At 40.0% G+C, this 15,563-nt stretch overlaps 1 protein-coding gene and 1 long non-coding RNA gene across 3 annotated transcripts in view; one reads left to right on the top strand and one right to left on the bottom strand.

The window, feature by feature from the left end:
• doc2b (double C2-like domains, beta) overlaps positions 1-4,415 on the bottom strand; it is a 150,039-nt gene extending 145,624 nt beyond the window's left edge. For both annotated transcript variants that reach the window (XM_088088910.1, XM_042499800.2), the window contains exon 1: positions 3,728-4,415. In XM_088088910.1, coding sequence (XP_087945036.1) covers positions 3,728-4,043 — 316 coding nt within the window. In that variant the 5' untranslated portion in view covers positions 4,044-4,415. The remainder of the gene's footprint in view (positions 1-3,727) is intronic.
• LOC148187217 (uncharacterized) overlaps positions 1-15,563 on the top strand; it is a 190,454-nt gene that overhangs the window by 171,747 nt on the left and 3,144 nt on the right. The gene's annotated exons all lie outside the window — the stretch shown is intronic.

The raw sequence follows: 15,563 nt of genomic DNA, 5'->3' as shown, positions 1-15,563 counted from the left end.
AAAAATACCAGATCAGTCACCAGAACAAAAGACTGGCATTGAAGGTTTCTCTAAACCATGAATAACAAACAACAAAACCAGTTGTATTTTAGCAAGTTATCGCTTTTTTCCAGCAGGTTTGTAGCAACCGATGTTTCTTTTTAGCTACCCGCAGTGATGGACTTAGTATTCAGATCCTTTACTTAAGTATAAATACTAATACTATCTTGTGAAAATACTCTGTTACAAGTAAAGGTCCTCCATTGAAATTGTTACTCAAATAAAAATCTTTAGAAAAAAAAAATTACAGCAGAACCTTAAAATTATAAGAAAAAAACAAAACAAAAAACAGGAAAAATATATCAAAATTATTTAAATTTTCTAATCTAAATCTAGAACTACTCACAATTATTAGGTAATTATTATTAAAAGCTCCGTTCGGATTGATCCCAGCACCTGTTGCATATGTTAAACCACATTTTCACATAGCTGTATCATGTAAGACACGTAATGCAGATGACTGGATAGCTGCTGTTATCAAGAAGTGTAAATGAAACCAAGAGCCAGTAGAGACACTTCTTTTCAGATGTTTTAAGACTGTAAATATATCTGTCTTTTCAAGTTGCATACATAAAGTTCAAAACCTGAGGACGTTTCACTGTAGCTCGCCACCACCACCACCACGTCTAAATGCAAAAGTTTTTTTGACCTTTTCTGAATCAAAGGTTCCTGAATGCATTCCCTAATTTCTCTCCAAGAACTTTGCCTTTGCATGTCTTTGTTGTCTCTGCACAATAAACTGTACAAATGAGGATAATTGTGCACACTTTTAGTAAGTCTCTCATAGTGTTGTGCTTGGTTGTACATACAAAAAGTAAACATATGAATCAAAAGCAGAACGTGAGAGAAAACTACCTACTTTCACACCTCCACACACCTGGCCGCTCACTGTGCAGAGCAGGAGAGGTTGTCTGATTGTCTGATTTGGAAAGTTGGTACAATGGAGGTTTCAGACGCTGTTAGAGGATCTGACAAACACTTTGAAGAACATTGAGCCCTTTACCCCAAATAATCAGAGCTCAAGTAGCCTCTTTTAGGGTCTTGGTCTCATGATAACAGCAGGCTGTTGTAAATGGACAGCTCTTATAGCACTTTCTTACCTTAACAGATAAAGCACTTTACTTTATTTGCCTCTCATTCACACACACACTGGCCGAACCGTTGAGAACAATTTGCAGACAGTTTGGCATGTAGACTGAGGAGCCAGGGATCGAACTGCCAGCCCTGCAGATATTGGAAAACCTGCTCTCTCTCCTCAATCACAGGCTGAATTATCCTCTAAATGTTTTCCTGGCTGCACTTTAGAGCAACAGGTAGGATGCAGCTCATGGTTGCGTGTGCTCTGTCACCTTGTGGTGTCCCACCAAGATTTGCATGCCAATGCAAGGGGCACATAATCAGAGAGAATGGGCCCCTGGGCACAGATATTAAAAGGCTTTGTGGTTATTTTGCCCCTTTTTGGAGTTATTTTGTGTTTGCAGTTCTGTAGTATCTCTTTGTAGTCGTAATGCATCATTTGCAGTTTTGTTTCTCTTTGCATTCATTTTGTGTCTCTTTGGAGTTATTTTAAATGTCTTGTTTTGTCATTTAGTGTCTTTTATGGTTGTTTTGCATTTCTTTGTGGTAGTATTACATCTCTCTGGTTTTTTGCAGTTATTTGGGGTCTCCTTGAGGTAATTTAGTGCCTTTTTTGGTCACTTTGTGTGTCTTTGTGGTTATATTGCCCTTTTTGTAGTTTGTGTCTATTCACAGTTCCTTTGCATCTCTTTGTTGTCATTTTGAATCTTTTCCTGGTCAGTACATGCTTATTTGAAAGTCAGGGGACGTCCCTTATACTTTGGGCCCCTGGGCCTGTACCCGGCTGTTTATTAATCCGTACATGTAGCTCTGCAAAATATGTTGTATATTATATGTTAATATTTTTTTATCTGGCTTACAGATACACATATTGTATCTTAACAGTAAGTAACCTGGGGGTATGACATATGGATTTTGATCGTGTAAATGGGGCCATAGAAAAATCTCACCACATAACAAATAGTTCAACAGTTTGAAAGGCTACAAAAATAGCTTCTGTTTGTGGATTTCGAGTGAGCGGTGTGCTATTAGACTGAGAGGGACCAAAAGTATCACTTTGCAGCTGATAATATAAATTCCCACACACTTCACATTGCACCAACACAGACATCTCTAAACGGCAAACAAAAAAGGCTGCAGAGGTCAAGTCTCTCACTAATCGAGGACTGCTCTCACAAATTAGGAGAATGCATCTCTATGTCTCTTTTCCCCCACTGAGTGAATTTCTGGTCGCCTGGCAGAGGTTAGAGAGCAACATCTGCCAGGCCCGACCCGCCTCTCCTCCCTACCATCCCCCCTCCTGTCCAGTTCTGGATTAGAGATGGCCTAAGCCCCCCTGCATGCTGCTCTGCATGGATTAACTCTAAGGGAAGCTGCACTGCTGTCACACATTAACCTGCAATCACAAGTCTCTTGTGTAGAGGACACCCATGACAAAGCTCTGGAAAGAGTCTGATACAAATGCACCGTGAAGCAATTTTACGCACCGTGAGAGCAACATGTTATTCAAGGCAAGCTGTAGCCGGGCAAAGTTCAGAGGCAGTCAAATGCTAAAACAGAGACTCTTTCACTGTTTCATTGATTTATCAGTGAGATCACAAGCTTTGTAAAGAATGATGCAGGCAGGAGCAGCTTTCATTTTGGCACTACATTTAATACAGCACTGCTGCGGAGTGTCATCTCATCTCTCTGTGAAGATGTTTGCTGGAAGCAAAAATGCTTTTGCAGGATGTAGAAATCTTGTTCTATCTATTTGACTTGTTACAGCTCCAATAGCTGTGCTGCATGTTATTATTCATCCACTCAAACCTGTTAGATTAAAGGAATGACATTCAGCAATGGCTTTCTCAAAGGAGCCTCCCCTCTGTGATGGAGACAGATATGGACACATGCACACGTACGTGTGCGCGCACACATTCACATACACACACAGACACACACACACACACACCTCTATGCTTTTGAAATTAACACAAAAAAAGACCGTGCAACTAATATGCTCACACAATCAACTTGCCTGTCTTGCCACCAGCCAACACATGAGCTTACAGATGCAGTCAGACTCTGCTGAGCGCAAAACTGCGACTAATGTGAAGCTTCACCAAGAAGCCATGAATCATTCAGCCCGGTGAGACTGATCGACAGTACAGACCGAGCACCCTGTAGACAATATGAAAAAATGCACACACTGTTCGACACACACATGAAATCATTTGCTCCAATAAAATAGCACATATCATCCTTTCAGCTGGAGGAGAGCAGAGGAGGAGAGAGGGGAGCTTTATTCTTTGCAGCAGCAACAGTTGGCTGTCTAGTCGACTGAGAGGGAAAGAGTTAGCTGCGGCACAGAGACACACACACAGGGACACACAACACGCATGCAGCAGGTGATTGGAGATAGAAGGAGATGAACGAGGGAGTCGAGAGAAGAAAAGGTGACAGATAAAGCCACAAAGCCACACGGCTGGAGGGATGCCTGGCAACCGGTGGCAAAAAAATGGAGATGCAGTAATAAGAGAAAGGGAGAGGGAGAACTAAAAGGGATAGACGCACACATGAGGACATGTTGGTGGTAAACAGCAGGATGGAGACAACAAGAGGGGGTACTCACTGGAGTCATCTGAGTCGTATCCCTCCACATCGGGCTCCTCGTCCCTCTTGGTGGCCTGTATGGAGGCGGAGGCTCCGGCACAAGCCCGGTCCGGTTTATCCTCATTGGCGCGGTCACTTTCGGCAGCGGTGGTGGCGGAGGTGGTGGAGAGGGCAGAGGCCACCACTTGGTGGGCCGCAACAGGGGGGAGGCCCCGCGGGTAACGGGGGAAGTAATCAGAGATCTGCTTGATAGGCTGGATGGGGCCAGGGCAGACGTCAATGGCCATGTGCTCCTGGATGCTGATGGTGGGTTTCTCGCCTTTGCGTTGTGTCATGCATGCGGTCCAGCCCGGAGCCTACTCCCAAAACCAAAAAACTGAGAAAAGAAAAAAAAAAGAAGATAAACAGACCCACCCCCCTCGTCCTCCTCCTCCTCCTCCTCTTGTTTCTCAGAAAGAGGTGGGTGTTGTCCTGGGTGGGTGCTGCTGGGTGGACAGGTCCAGGTGATCTGTGGATCTCACCACACTGGTCTACATGGAGATCTGGAGGCTGTTGCTGCTGCGTCTTCCAGTGCTGTCCTCAGACCCAGACCATGCTGTCTGACAGCCTCACACACACTACTACCTACCCTCCCGCTCTCTCCTCTTCCTATACCCCCACACTCTGCCCACGTCGCGCTGCCTATCTGAGAGAGAGAGAGAGAGCAGGGAGAGTGGTGTGTGTGTGTGTGTGTGTGTGTGTGTGTGTGTGTGTGTGTGTGAGGGAGAGAGAGGGAAGGGATTAGAGAAGAAGGAGGGGAGGGATCAGCTGATGTCACTGCCTAGCAACCGAGCGGTAAACAGGAACCGTCGGCCGAGGTGCTTAATTATGATATTAACCCCATCCATCTGTCAGTGGGAGGGAAGATCCAGCACCATGCCAGACGCATGTCGTGTGTGCATGTGTGTTTCCTTAAGTGCGTGGGTGTGTGTGTACCTCTGGTGTTATGTTAACCTGCACAATGAGCCATGAATTGATGCTTTGTGATTCACATGCAGGATGTTTTTGTAATTGAGTACTTATCAATTACAGACATGCAAATTGACAGTTTGACTTTTGCTCAGCGTTATTCAAGGTTTGAAGAGTTCCCATGCATTTTTTTTTAAAATCTGCATATCAGTCATATTGTAAAAGTTAGAGCTTTGACACTTGATGAACCTGCATAGTTTTCGTCCAAGCCCAACCCAAGCTCAAACTACAGTAGCAGTTTTGTTCCTGTGCTGTACATTGTGAACTTTTTTCTTTCAATATTTTAAAACATTTATTAGTTTTGTCTCCGTGGTAACAGACATTTATGACATGACATGCAGTCATAGATGGCCACTCTGAGTACCACAGCACGCTCTCACACAAACTCAACCATGTTGTTGGTATGGTTTGATTCAGAGCGGCTGAGCACCAAGCACAGTGAAAAGTAAAACTTTCGTTAATTCATACAAAGAACTATTATTCTGGCATCCAGAAATTGGTGAGAACTAGACCAAATTCAAACCCTGTGGAAATGTTCACAAATTATGGACTGACTTGGACGAACTTGTCAGACCAGGTCAGGTCCAATCGGGCTGGGGTAGAGAACCAAAGCCAGTATTTCCAACAGAATAATAATTTATGTATGGCGGTAGCTGATATGTCTGTGTGTGTGTGTGTGTGTGTGTGTGTGTGTGTGTGTGTGTGTGTCCCTAAATTCAGACAGTTTTGTGGGTCCATAAACACAGTCCTGGAGAAATTGCATGTGTCATAAATCCTTTTTTTGCCTCAGCAGCAGTTTGAGGAGTTTGACTCGTGGGTGGATAATTGATCCGACCATTCGGTCAGACCCATGTTTCATATCTATAGATTAGGCACGTGAGAGCAAAATTTTAGATCCAGTGCAATAAACAATTAAGTTTCACTTTCACTGCGCCTGCACAGACTATAGTTAGCGTTCTGAGAGTGTGGTAAAATGAATAACTGAATCTTATACATATATATTTTCCAATAGTGCTCCTAATGATGGTCCAGCTGCAAAAATATAAATTCAATACGCAGTGGCAGATGTTTTCATCATTGCAAGCTGCCACAAAGAAACTAATATGTGGGAAACCCTGAAAGCTCTAGTAAAAGTCATTCTAGACGAGGACAGTTAAGCCAGTATCTGCCCTCAGGCCCCGAAATGGCTAATGGCGCCCCTGACTGCTCCCTCCTTTCTGCAATCACACCCTGATTTTTCTTTTTTAACTTGGATTTTACACACATTAACAAGCAGTGAAACCAGGTATGGCTGTTAGGAAGTACAAAAGGTTGTCACCTAACTGAAACATGTGCGGTTTGATCCCTGGCTACCCCAGTCCGCACGTCTATCCTTGTATCCTTGGGCAAGATACTGAACCCCAAACTGCTCCTGATTGATGTTCCGTCTGTGTGTGAATGTGTGTGAATGTTTAAACTGAGTAGCAAGTGGCACCTTATACAGCAGCCTCAGCCACCAGTGTGTGAATGTTTATGTGAATGGGTGGACGTGGCATGTTGTTTAACAGTGCTTTGAATTGTTGGAAGACTAGAAAGGCGATTTAAGTGTCCATTTACCATCCATTTAATCATCCTTGCATTCATGCACACTTGTCTGTTTAAATGCACAGAAATATCCACTTCACTGTGCACCGATTGCATCCTGATGTTATCACACGATTCTTAATTGCTTACCATCTGCTGCAATTTAGTGGGTATCTGTGGAAATTTGTTGTACACTTTCACACTTGTTTAATGCACATATTACCACATTTCACCACTGGTTGGTACTGAAACTGCTATAATTAACTGTGACATGATCTAGTCTTATTAAAACTACATGACAGGTGAGACCTTTATGTATAATTACACCTGTCTTCTCGCTGTACATCAGTGTCACCTGATCCATTAAATATCCAATAGAAATTTGTACATGCAAAGAAGAATAACAAGGATTTCTGGTTGGCAAAGTCCTTTTGTTTTTTGAAATCCTCTGCTGCCAAAGACGCACATGCAGCTTCAAATCCAAAATCCTAAGTCATTTGTTTCTATTCACAAAATGCCAAACTTGATTCCCCCTCTAACATACAAGCAAGTGCTCAACACTTTCCCTGTGACTCACATTGCATAACAAAAAGACTCACAGTCTCTCAGGAGAGGCTCTCCCTTCAGATTTACCAGGAACTCTAACCTCACAGAGCAAACATGTCAGCAGAGAACAGATGATGCAGCACCCTCTTGTGTTAGCTGCCAGCAACAGATTACAGCTTTGAGAAACTGAAATTCAAAAGGCTGCACCCGAGCTAACAGGTGGTTTTATTAATTTCATATGCTAATTTGACACAAGATGAAGAGATCTGATGAGCTTATGCTGGAGGTGCTCCCTTTCTATTCAAATGATTTCTACCTACATATTTTCTTCCATATATTCCAAACAAACAGGATTGCACAAATCACATCCTCACCTGTAATCAACCAGCAAAGGATGCTCAACATGACTGCTGTGGAAAATATTCAACTCCCAGAAAATGACTCTTTTGGTGAATTTTGAACAGGAGGCTTTAATTAAATCCTCCTCTACTACAAGGCATGGATTCCCCTCAGGATACATGCTTAGGATTTCCTGCTCATTATTACAAGCTGAAGCAGTCATTGGCTGTTTCCAAAATAATTCATTCATTTACTAATCTCTACTCACTATACTGGGGCTTCTGTGCAGAGGACTATACAGTGAGCTCACTGTGAAAAAAATGAAAAAAAAAATGAAAAAAACACTTTCAGGCACTACCCAGGTCATTATCTCTGCACTGTTAATTATCATAATTACTTTGGTACAATTAAAACATGGCATATCAACAGCAACTGGAGGACCGTATAACAAAGAAAATATAATAAATGCAACAAATACCAGAATGCATATTTGTGATAAATACTTGATAATATAGAGCATATTTTCCCAGAATTAATAAATAATATTACAAAGTGGTTTCTGGCCATTTTTGTTGTGTTGCGCCGCACATAAAAAAAAAAGTTATATATTGTCAGACGGACAATTAGTAGTAGTAGTAGTAGTATTAGTAGCAATCAGTCCTACAAATGTTGTTTTAAAGGCTCGAGTTTGTCGTTTGTTTGGCATCTTGTTTTATTGGAGCCAGGAGTGACCATATTTGGAAATGTGTCCCAAAGATGACACTGATGGTAGTTCTCATCACCCTGTTTGTTCAAGTGATTGTTTTTATGATAAGTTTGGTTTTTAATGAGTTATTAAATTCTACAAAAAGGGTATTTTTTTTTACCATGATTGACAGCTGTGACAGCAAATTTTGACAAATCAAGAATTTCCTGTTAAATTCAGAGACTTTTTGTACTGTTTGTGCTTTGGACATAGTTAGAGGAAATGCATTCTTTGTTTGTGTATCAAACAAGAGACATATTCATTCCTCTTTCCTAAAATTTCATTATGTAAAAAGGGTTTTTTGGTAAGTCTGAAGATAAATGACTTGCGTGTGAGTGTGTATAATCACATATACACAATAGTGGCTTTAGAGAGATACAGTGAAACCATGGCTGTCTGCGAACAATGCATTCAGAGAAAGCAGTGTGGGACTCTGGGGTATTTAAAGTAGCCCTCTCTCAATGCCCAGCCACTCAGAGGCAATTATCTCGAATAAGCGGAGAGAAGTCAACAGTAAACGTAAATGGAGCACCAGGTATCCCTTTATATGAAAACACAAAGACTAAGGGATCCCCAGGCATCGCTGCTTAGAAATAGCATCAGCCCTGTGACGATTTAGAGGTGCAGAACGAAGACACAAAGCTCCTGAAATTACATTTTGATTCTTCTTTGGCAGACTTGATAGTTTATTCATTTACAATTTTGACTTTTCAACAAAGCTTTAATGATTTATCACCAAAGGACTCCCAACGCTGCTAGATATCGCAAACAAATGTGAGATAACGACTCCTTTTCCCCCTGGCATCATACTGTAAGTATCCTGTTGTCTCTTCAGTATGCAGTATAAACCCTCAGGCTGTTTTGAATACTCTGTTTCTGATGTTTTTTGCCCCGTCTTTACTTTCGGGACAAGCTGATGTCATCTTGTGCTCCAGGCATGTTGCTGCAAGTGTTTACATTACATACACGGCTACATGTAGCTACATGCTAACATCAGGGAAACGTGTAGTCTTGTTGATGTTAATTTCATCCCAATTTCAGGTCGTATTCCTGCTGGCGTAAAGACATTGTCCCATTAATTATGATAGCTATTGTTCAAATTATATTAATTTGTATTTTTGAGGGTGCTTTTTCTATTTTTTTCATAATGTTGAGTTTTTGGGGGTGTTTTTTGTTTCATCATTTTTGGGGAGGGGGTTCTGTTTTCTTTGTAATAATTTTAAAGTTACTCTTAATTTCTTGGTACTGGGTACTTTCAATACTTTAAGTACCTTTTCCTGATTATATTTTACTTAAGTAACATTTTCAATGCAGGAGTTTTACTTGTAACAGAGTATTGTAGCAGTGTGGTATTAGTACCTCTACTTCAGTACCGAAAGTGAATACTTTTTCCGCCACTGCAAACATGCAATACATGCAGGGCAGTATGAGGCAGTGGCAGTATAGGGCAGTATATTTACTTGAGTAAGGGTCATTAATTCGTCATAAGTTTGATTTTGAACCCAGAGTCGGCTTTTAAATTTTACACCCTGACTTATTTACTGCGTGTTCATGAGTGTTGAATCTCCACCACAGTGTCTTGACAAAAGTATGTCACTCTTGTGTTTCATTTCTATCTGCTTCTGCAACAGATTTATGTGACTCTGAACCCAAAGATGAGCTGTTTTTAAAACGGCTCTGTAAAGCCTCCAGTCTCCTTTAAAAGCAGGGCACTTCCCGCAGTGACTCATTGACAGTTTCATCATGGAGCGACCAGCCCGATCTTTCCCAAAAGGAAATTAATGTGCTCGGGGTCCCAGTGGCTCCAATATAAAGCACCTCAAATATGAATACATTGCACACTAAATGTGGCTCCCAGGGCACATGACTTCCCCTCCGATGTTGACTCTATGTTTCTGGAAGACAAACAGCCTAGTGACCATGTTTTCTGGGGGTAATGATGCACACCGATACAATTTCATTTTGGATATTGATGGCATGTCATCACCTCATTGTAGTTGTTGAATGACAGCAATGTCTTTGTTAGAAATAATGAGGTGTTCACAGTTTTGCACAGAGAGTTTTGTTCATTTTACTGAAGCAACTGAATAGGTTGCGCTCAGTTATGCATTTATATTCACACGATGATGGCCTTATTACCAATGCTGCGAGACAGCGGTTTGTGTCTGGATGATGTTACAAACTGAATTCTCCACAATAATTCTGATTACGTGACAGGATTACTGTCTGCTGACGGCTGTTTCTGAACTTCTGAGAATCTTGTTGAAAATTATTGAAATTGCAGTTTATTGTATTTGCAAAACACACGCTACTAACTTTTCAGGCTTTTTACAAAAAAGAAGACATGCCATGTCCCGACAAAATAATTATTTTCACCAGATCATCCCCAGGATCATGTCTCAGGCCATGGACAGATTATGGGACAATAGGCAAAGACATGCGAAAAGCCTAATCTCCTCCACCAGCACTTAGCTGTAAGACACGGACTGTTAAGCCTCCATTTGTTGTCATTTTGCATCTTTTTGTAGTCGTTATGCACCTCTCTGTAGTTTTGTGTCTTTTTTATAGCTTTTTGTGTCTGTAGTAATTTTGCGCCTTCTCGTAGTCATTTTGAATCTCTTTTGTGGTCATTTAGTGTCGTAATGACCATTTTATGTCGCTTTGTGGTTATTTTTAATCTCGTAGGAGCTTTGCATCTCTTTATCGTCATTTTATGTAACATTATGGTTGTTTTGCCCCTTTTCGTAGTTCTTGAAAGTTTCTGTGTCTGCAACTATTTTGCCTTTCTTTGTAATAATTTTTAGTCTGTGTTTATTGTGTCTTTTTTGGTCATTTTGTATCAAAATAACAATTTTTCTTGTGTCTTTTATGTTGTTAGTTGCTTTGTGTCTCTGCAGCTGCTTTACAACGCTTCTTGCTGTTTTGTGTCTCTTCATAGTTGTTTTATGTTTCTTTGTTGTCATTTTGAGTTTAATTGTAGTTATTTTAAATCTCTTTGTAGTTGCTTTGCATCTCTTCAGTACTTTTGTATCTATTTGTGGTTATTTTGCCCCTTTTCATAGTCACTGTGAGTCTTTTTGCTGCTGTTTTACATCTCTTTTTTTTTCTTTTTGTGTCTCTTTGAAAACATTTTATGTTCCTTTGTGGTCATTTTGAGTCTCCTCTCAGTCAGGAAATGTTAATCTGAGTGACATTGTGCAGGTAAAAATCAGGGGGCCCCTGACACTTTGGGCCTCTGAGCCTGTGCCAAGTCTGCCGGTTCATTTATCCATCCATGGGTACGGCTGATGAACTGCTCTGTAAACTTGGGTGCTGTATGTAAAATACCAGGCACCAGCCCATCAGTTGATAATTTAGGCTTTAGCCTGTTGATGCGCTTTGAAAAACATCTTTCAGATCAGAGTTTGCTGGTGGAGTCAGCCATGCCACCTTCAGATAACTGCATGAACTTAATCTGCAAGGAAAATGACTTTACACCCTAAAAGCTGCTGTGGTGTGGCAGATATGAAGGAAAATCACACACTGTACCTTCTTAGCATTGTGACTTTAATCGTATCAAAATAGTATTTTTGATGTACATGTGGAGATGTGTATGTATGTGTCTCTCTGCCAAGTTAAACCACCAAAAATGTACTGAATACCTGCATCCTGACTAAAAGATAATCTAAAAGGGACTTCCAAAATTATGTTGCATTTCCCATCAATTGTTCATTTTAGTGCAAGCAGGTACAAGATGTATCATGAATTTACGGAAAGGCAAAATCCTGTTGTGCCTGCAAAAATATCACCATGTTAGCAGTTAAGGGTCACAGCACGTGTTCTGCGATTGTTGGTCTGTGCTCACTGCACTGTTGAAAGCATTTACTCCTGCATATCGATGTGACAGAACCAAACTGCTTCAGTTGTGTTTAGTCTTGCACATTCTGCTGCTCTATCCCTTCCTTCAGACACATTTTCACTTCCACAGGCACTTTACCAAGTGGCCAAGTCACCTGACTCTCACATCCAGCTACTCAGTCTTGCCCTGTAGTGACCCCTTTCCTGCCATTCCCATCACCTGACATCCCTGCCCACCTGCTACCCATTTCACTGTTCGACCTCACCTCACAGTATATTTTTTTTATTTGTTTATTTTATTTAGAAGGGGCCAAGTACAGTTTAAAATATAAATGTCACCATTTGATGCCCCATCTCACATTATAGCTTTAAGCTAATCTGTAGCTCCGTGGCAAAGAGACAGTGCAACAAAAAACATACTATGCAGAGGTCACATGACTTGAACTCAGATCAGACTCGAGCCACATATTCAGTGACTAAAGACTCAAATTGAGAAAATCAAAAAAGACTTGAGACTTAACTTGGACTTTACCAATGACTTGGGACTGCTTTTTGACTTCAGCCTTTTGACTTGAAAATCCATAAACCCAAAGATTAAGTTCACATAGAAAATCTAAACAACACCGTCTGCTACACCGTGATACAACAAAAAGAACACACAAGACTCTTAATACAAACCACACGCAGCAGCACATCACAAGTTAATGCTTGTGAAATAAAGGCCATGAAAAGTCAAGTCAAAGTCAAAAGGACCATAAAGCAGAACTTAAGGTCAGTGATATCATCCTCACTCATTTCCTGCCAGATCGTCTAGCATCCACCATTTGTATCAGTCATAATAACAATGTACTCGCCAACTTAATTGCTGAGATGTGGTACGTGGCGGCATTGCTAAAAAGAAGTAAGCGGGGAAACACAAGCAGCCAGGCAATCAGACAGATGTTAGTTATTTGGCAGAGAAAACCGAGCACTAAAATGATTACCGTGACTTCCTGGTTCAACTTTGACCTTTGTACTTGCAGCACGCACACATTTTTTTTGTGCAAAGAGGGATCAGTTCAAACATTTTCAGTTTTACCACAAAATAAAAAGCATTAGATCATCCGGTTAAACCGCCGGCTTTTTCACAACACGTCTGATGATCTGAGTTTTTCCTGCCTCGTCTGACTTCATCTTTTCAGATCTCACCAATTACTTCAATGAGTACAATATGATCAAAACTGATAAAAAAAAGATGGTAATAAAGTGGAATTATGCTTTAAGTGATCACTTGTACATCAGTACTATTTGAAAGATTAGCACTTCTTTTTTTTTCTTTTCAATTAAAAGTAGCCGAACTGGTGTAAGGGAATAAGGGATTATAATTTAATGAATAAGCAGTATAAAAAATAAATTAGCACTAGAGTATATTGTGGTTTCATCTAGGACACGCTCTCTGCACTATGAAAAAATAACATAAAATAAATAAACTGCTGCCAAATTTAAACCTTAAAATTAAAGTAAAATATTGTAGATCAGCTGGAAAAAAATACATTTATAAACAAACAAAAAAGACAGAAACACTGTAATTTTTTAAAATGTATTTTTCCTATATTTTTATTAGGACAAAAGCAAGAAAAGGTTTTTCTTTTTAGTTTCTGTTTATGTAGTGATTTTGGTCAGATTCAGTAAACAGTTCCCCACACAAGCAGACCTCCCTCTTCTGCAAGGCTATTATTTTTCATTATGAGTTTCATTTTCAATATATTCAGCCCATATTGCACTCTGATGTCAGTGACAGACTATCTGTTGGTGAATGAGCTGCTCCTCCTTATTACCGGCTGCGTCTTTGATCATTAGCTTCTGGAAAAAAAAGAAAGAATCTGCAGAGTGAAAGTAAATTTGTGTTGAACTGTCTTAACTCAAACTTCCTCCTAGCTGCCGTTTCCCTCCTCTAAATTACAGTTAGCTATCTATCGGACACTAACAAGCAACTTTGTACACAACTGGGTCCTAAAGCAGTCTTTGTTTACACCGCTATTCAGAGCAGCAGCGTAAATGGAAAAAAAAGGATAAACAATCTCTGAAATTGCATGCCATGTCTGGAAAAATCTGATTAATGGTCTCCTAACAAGTGCTCCAAGGAGGCTCCACCACTCCCATCGCCCAGGAATTCAGCGTAAATGAGGGAGTCGAGGGGAGGCGTGACCTTTTCAAATATGCTTGTTCATAATGGCCCTTACTGACGCCTGAAATTCTGCACTCAATTTCAGCTGCACACAGAACTTCTGGCACACTGAACTAACTTTTCTCACACATCGCCAGGCTCGTGCATTTAGCTCTGCGATACTGCTCGGAGGAGGACGGCTCTAATGACTTAAACAAGTTGGCAGGAACCAGCTGCACCCATGGGTGTTATGGCTAAATCTGCCAAGATTGTCGGGAGTGTTAAATGAAGGCCCCAAAACTTTAGTATTTTGGGTTTCCTCTCGTTGCTTGTCCTAACATGAGCCTAAAAACTGATTTTTTTATTCTCCCTGAGTCCTGTACAGTAAAACAGCTCAACATTATGTCAAACACTGAAGGACAGAGTTTGAAAAGTGGAGACACTGGTGCTCAGACTCCTTTGTTCCTTTATAAATGGCTTTCAGGGACAAACTGTGTCCTTCCTGAGCTGTTAGAGACTGAGTGCGTCAATCTGGAGACAACAGGTGCAGTCTTCTGCTTATGTCTAACCGTGAAAGTAAAGTAAAGTAAATAAAACTGACTTGACTTGACTTGACTTAAAGTTCTCTTTAACCAAGATGTTTAACTGTCTGAATAGCTTTTACTGGACTTAAAGGCGAACAACACCCTAAATTAAAAAGCCCAATATGTTATTCTCAAGGTCAAACCCTTAGAAACTGTTTGATGCATTTTATGTGCTTTTCATTCTTCATTTTTTGATAATTTTGGCTGTGTTCATGCATATGGCATACATTTGGCAAGATTGTGTATTTTTGTTTAATCTTGGAATTTCCAGCTAAAATACAATGTGCAGATAAATCTGTCGCATTCATACCGTTAAATGCAAAAAACTGCACCATTGAAACCCATTCAAACTGCATTTTTTGATCCCAAAGCCATCAAAGCATGAATGCATTGTATTATTTCTGGGTGTCATTTTGGGTTTTTGCCTTGAAATTTGTTATTTTCTACCAACCTGCTTTATTCTACTTTGCATGTAGTATATTGAAAGTAGTTTATTTTTGGTGTTTTTTTTTCATCTAAAACCATAGTGACATGACAAAAACCTGGCATTTGAACGGTTGAAATTCTGAAAATTAATTAATATTTGATATTTATGATTAGGACTGATATTAATGTGTAATATGTTTTTTTATAGCCTGATTTTGAAAAGCACATTTTGTGTGCAGAGCGTTACAAGAGTGAGTATTTTTACACTACACAAAAAAATAATGTATAAAAATCAGTGTTTTTGTTAATCACCGACATATCCTAGACTGTGATTATAACAATAATGATCTACTTAGCATTTTTGTATTATTGTTTTATCTAATAACAAAATGCTGGCATTTAAAGGATTAAAATTCAGGTCATTTTCTTCAAGGTTTTATAAATTTCTTGCAAATTTTTGGGTCATTTTTATGTAAAGTTGCTCGTTACATTCTTTACATGTTTTTGATATAAATCAAGCTAAATTTTCTCTGGTTTTAAAGGGTAAAAAAACTCAATAGCCCTCCTGTGCAGAGGAGTTTTGTTGTTATTCAAGTCTTTCAGGATGTTTAAAAGTAGATTTAAAAGCGTTTTTGCTTTTTGACCACAAATTTTGGCTTTT

Source organism: Plectropomus leopardus, chromosome 15 (genome assembly GCF_026936395.1).
Source record: "Plectropomus leopardus strain MGB_pleo_1.0 chromosome 15, ASM2693639v1, whole genome shotgun sequence".
Lineage (NCBI taxonomy): Eukaryota > Metazoa > Chordata > Actinopteri > Perciformes > Serranidae > Plectropomus > Plectropomus leopardus.
The sequence above is the reverse complement of the archived record's forward strand: the minus strand, read 5'-3'. Positions and strand labels throughout refer to the sequence as shown.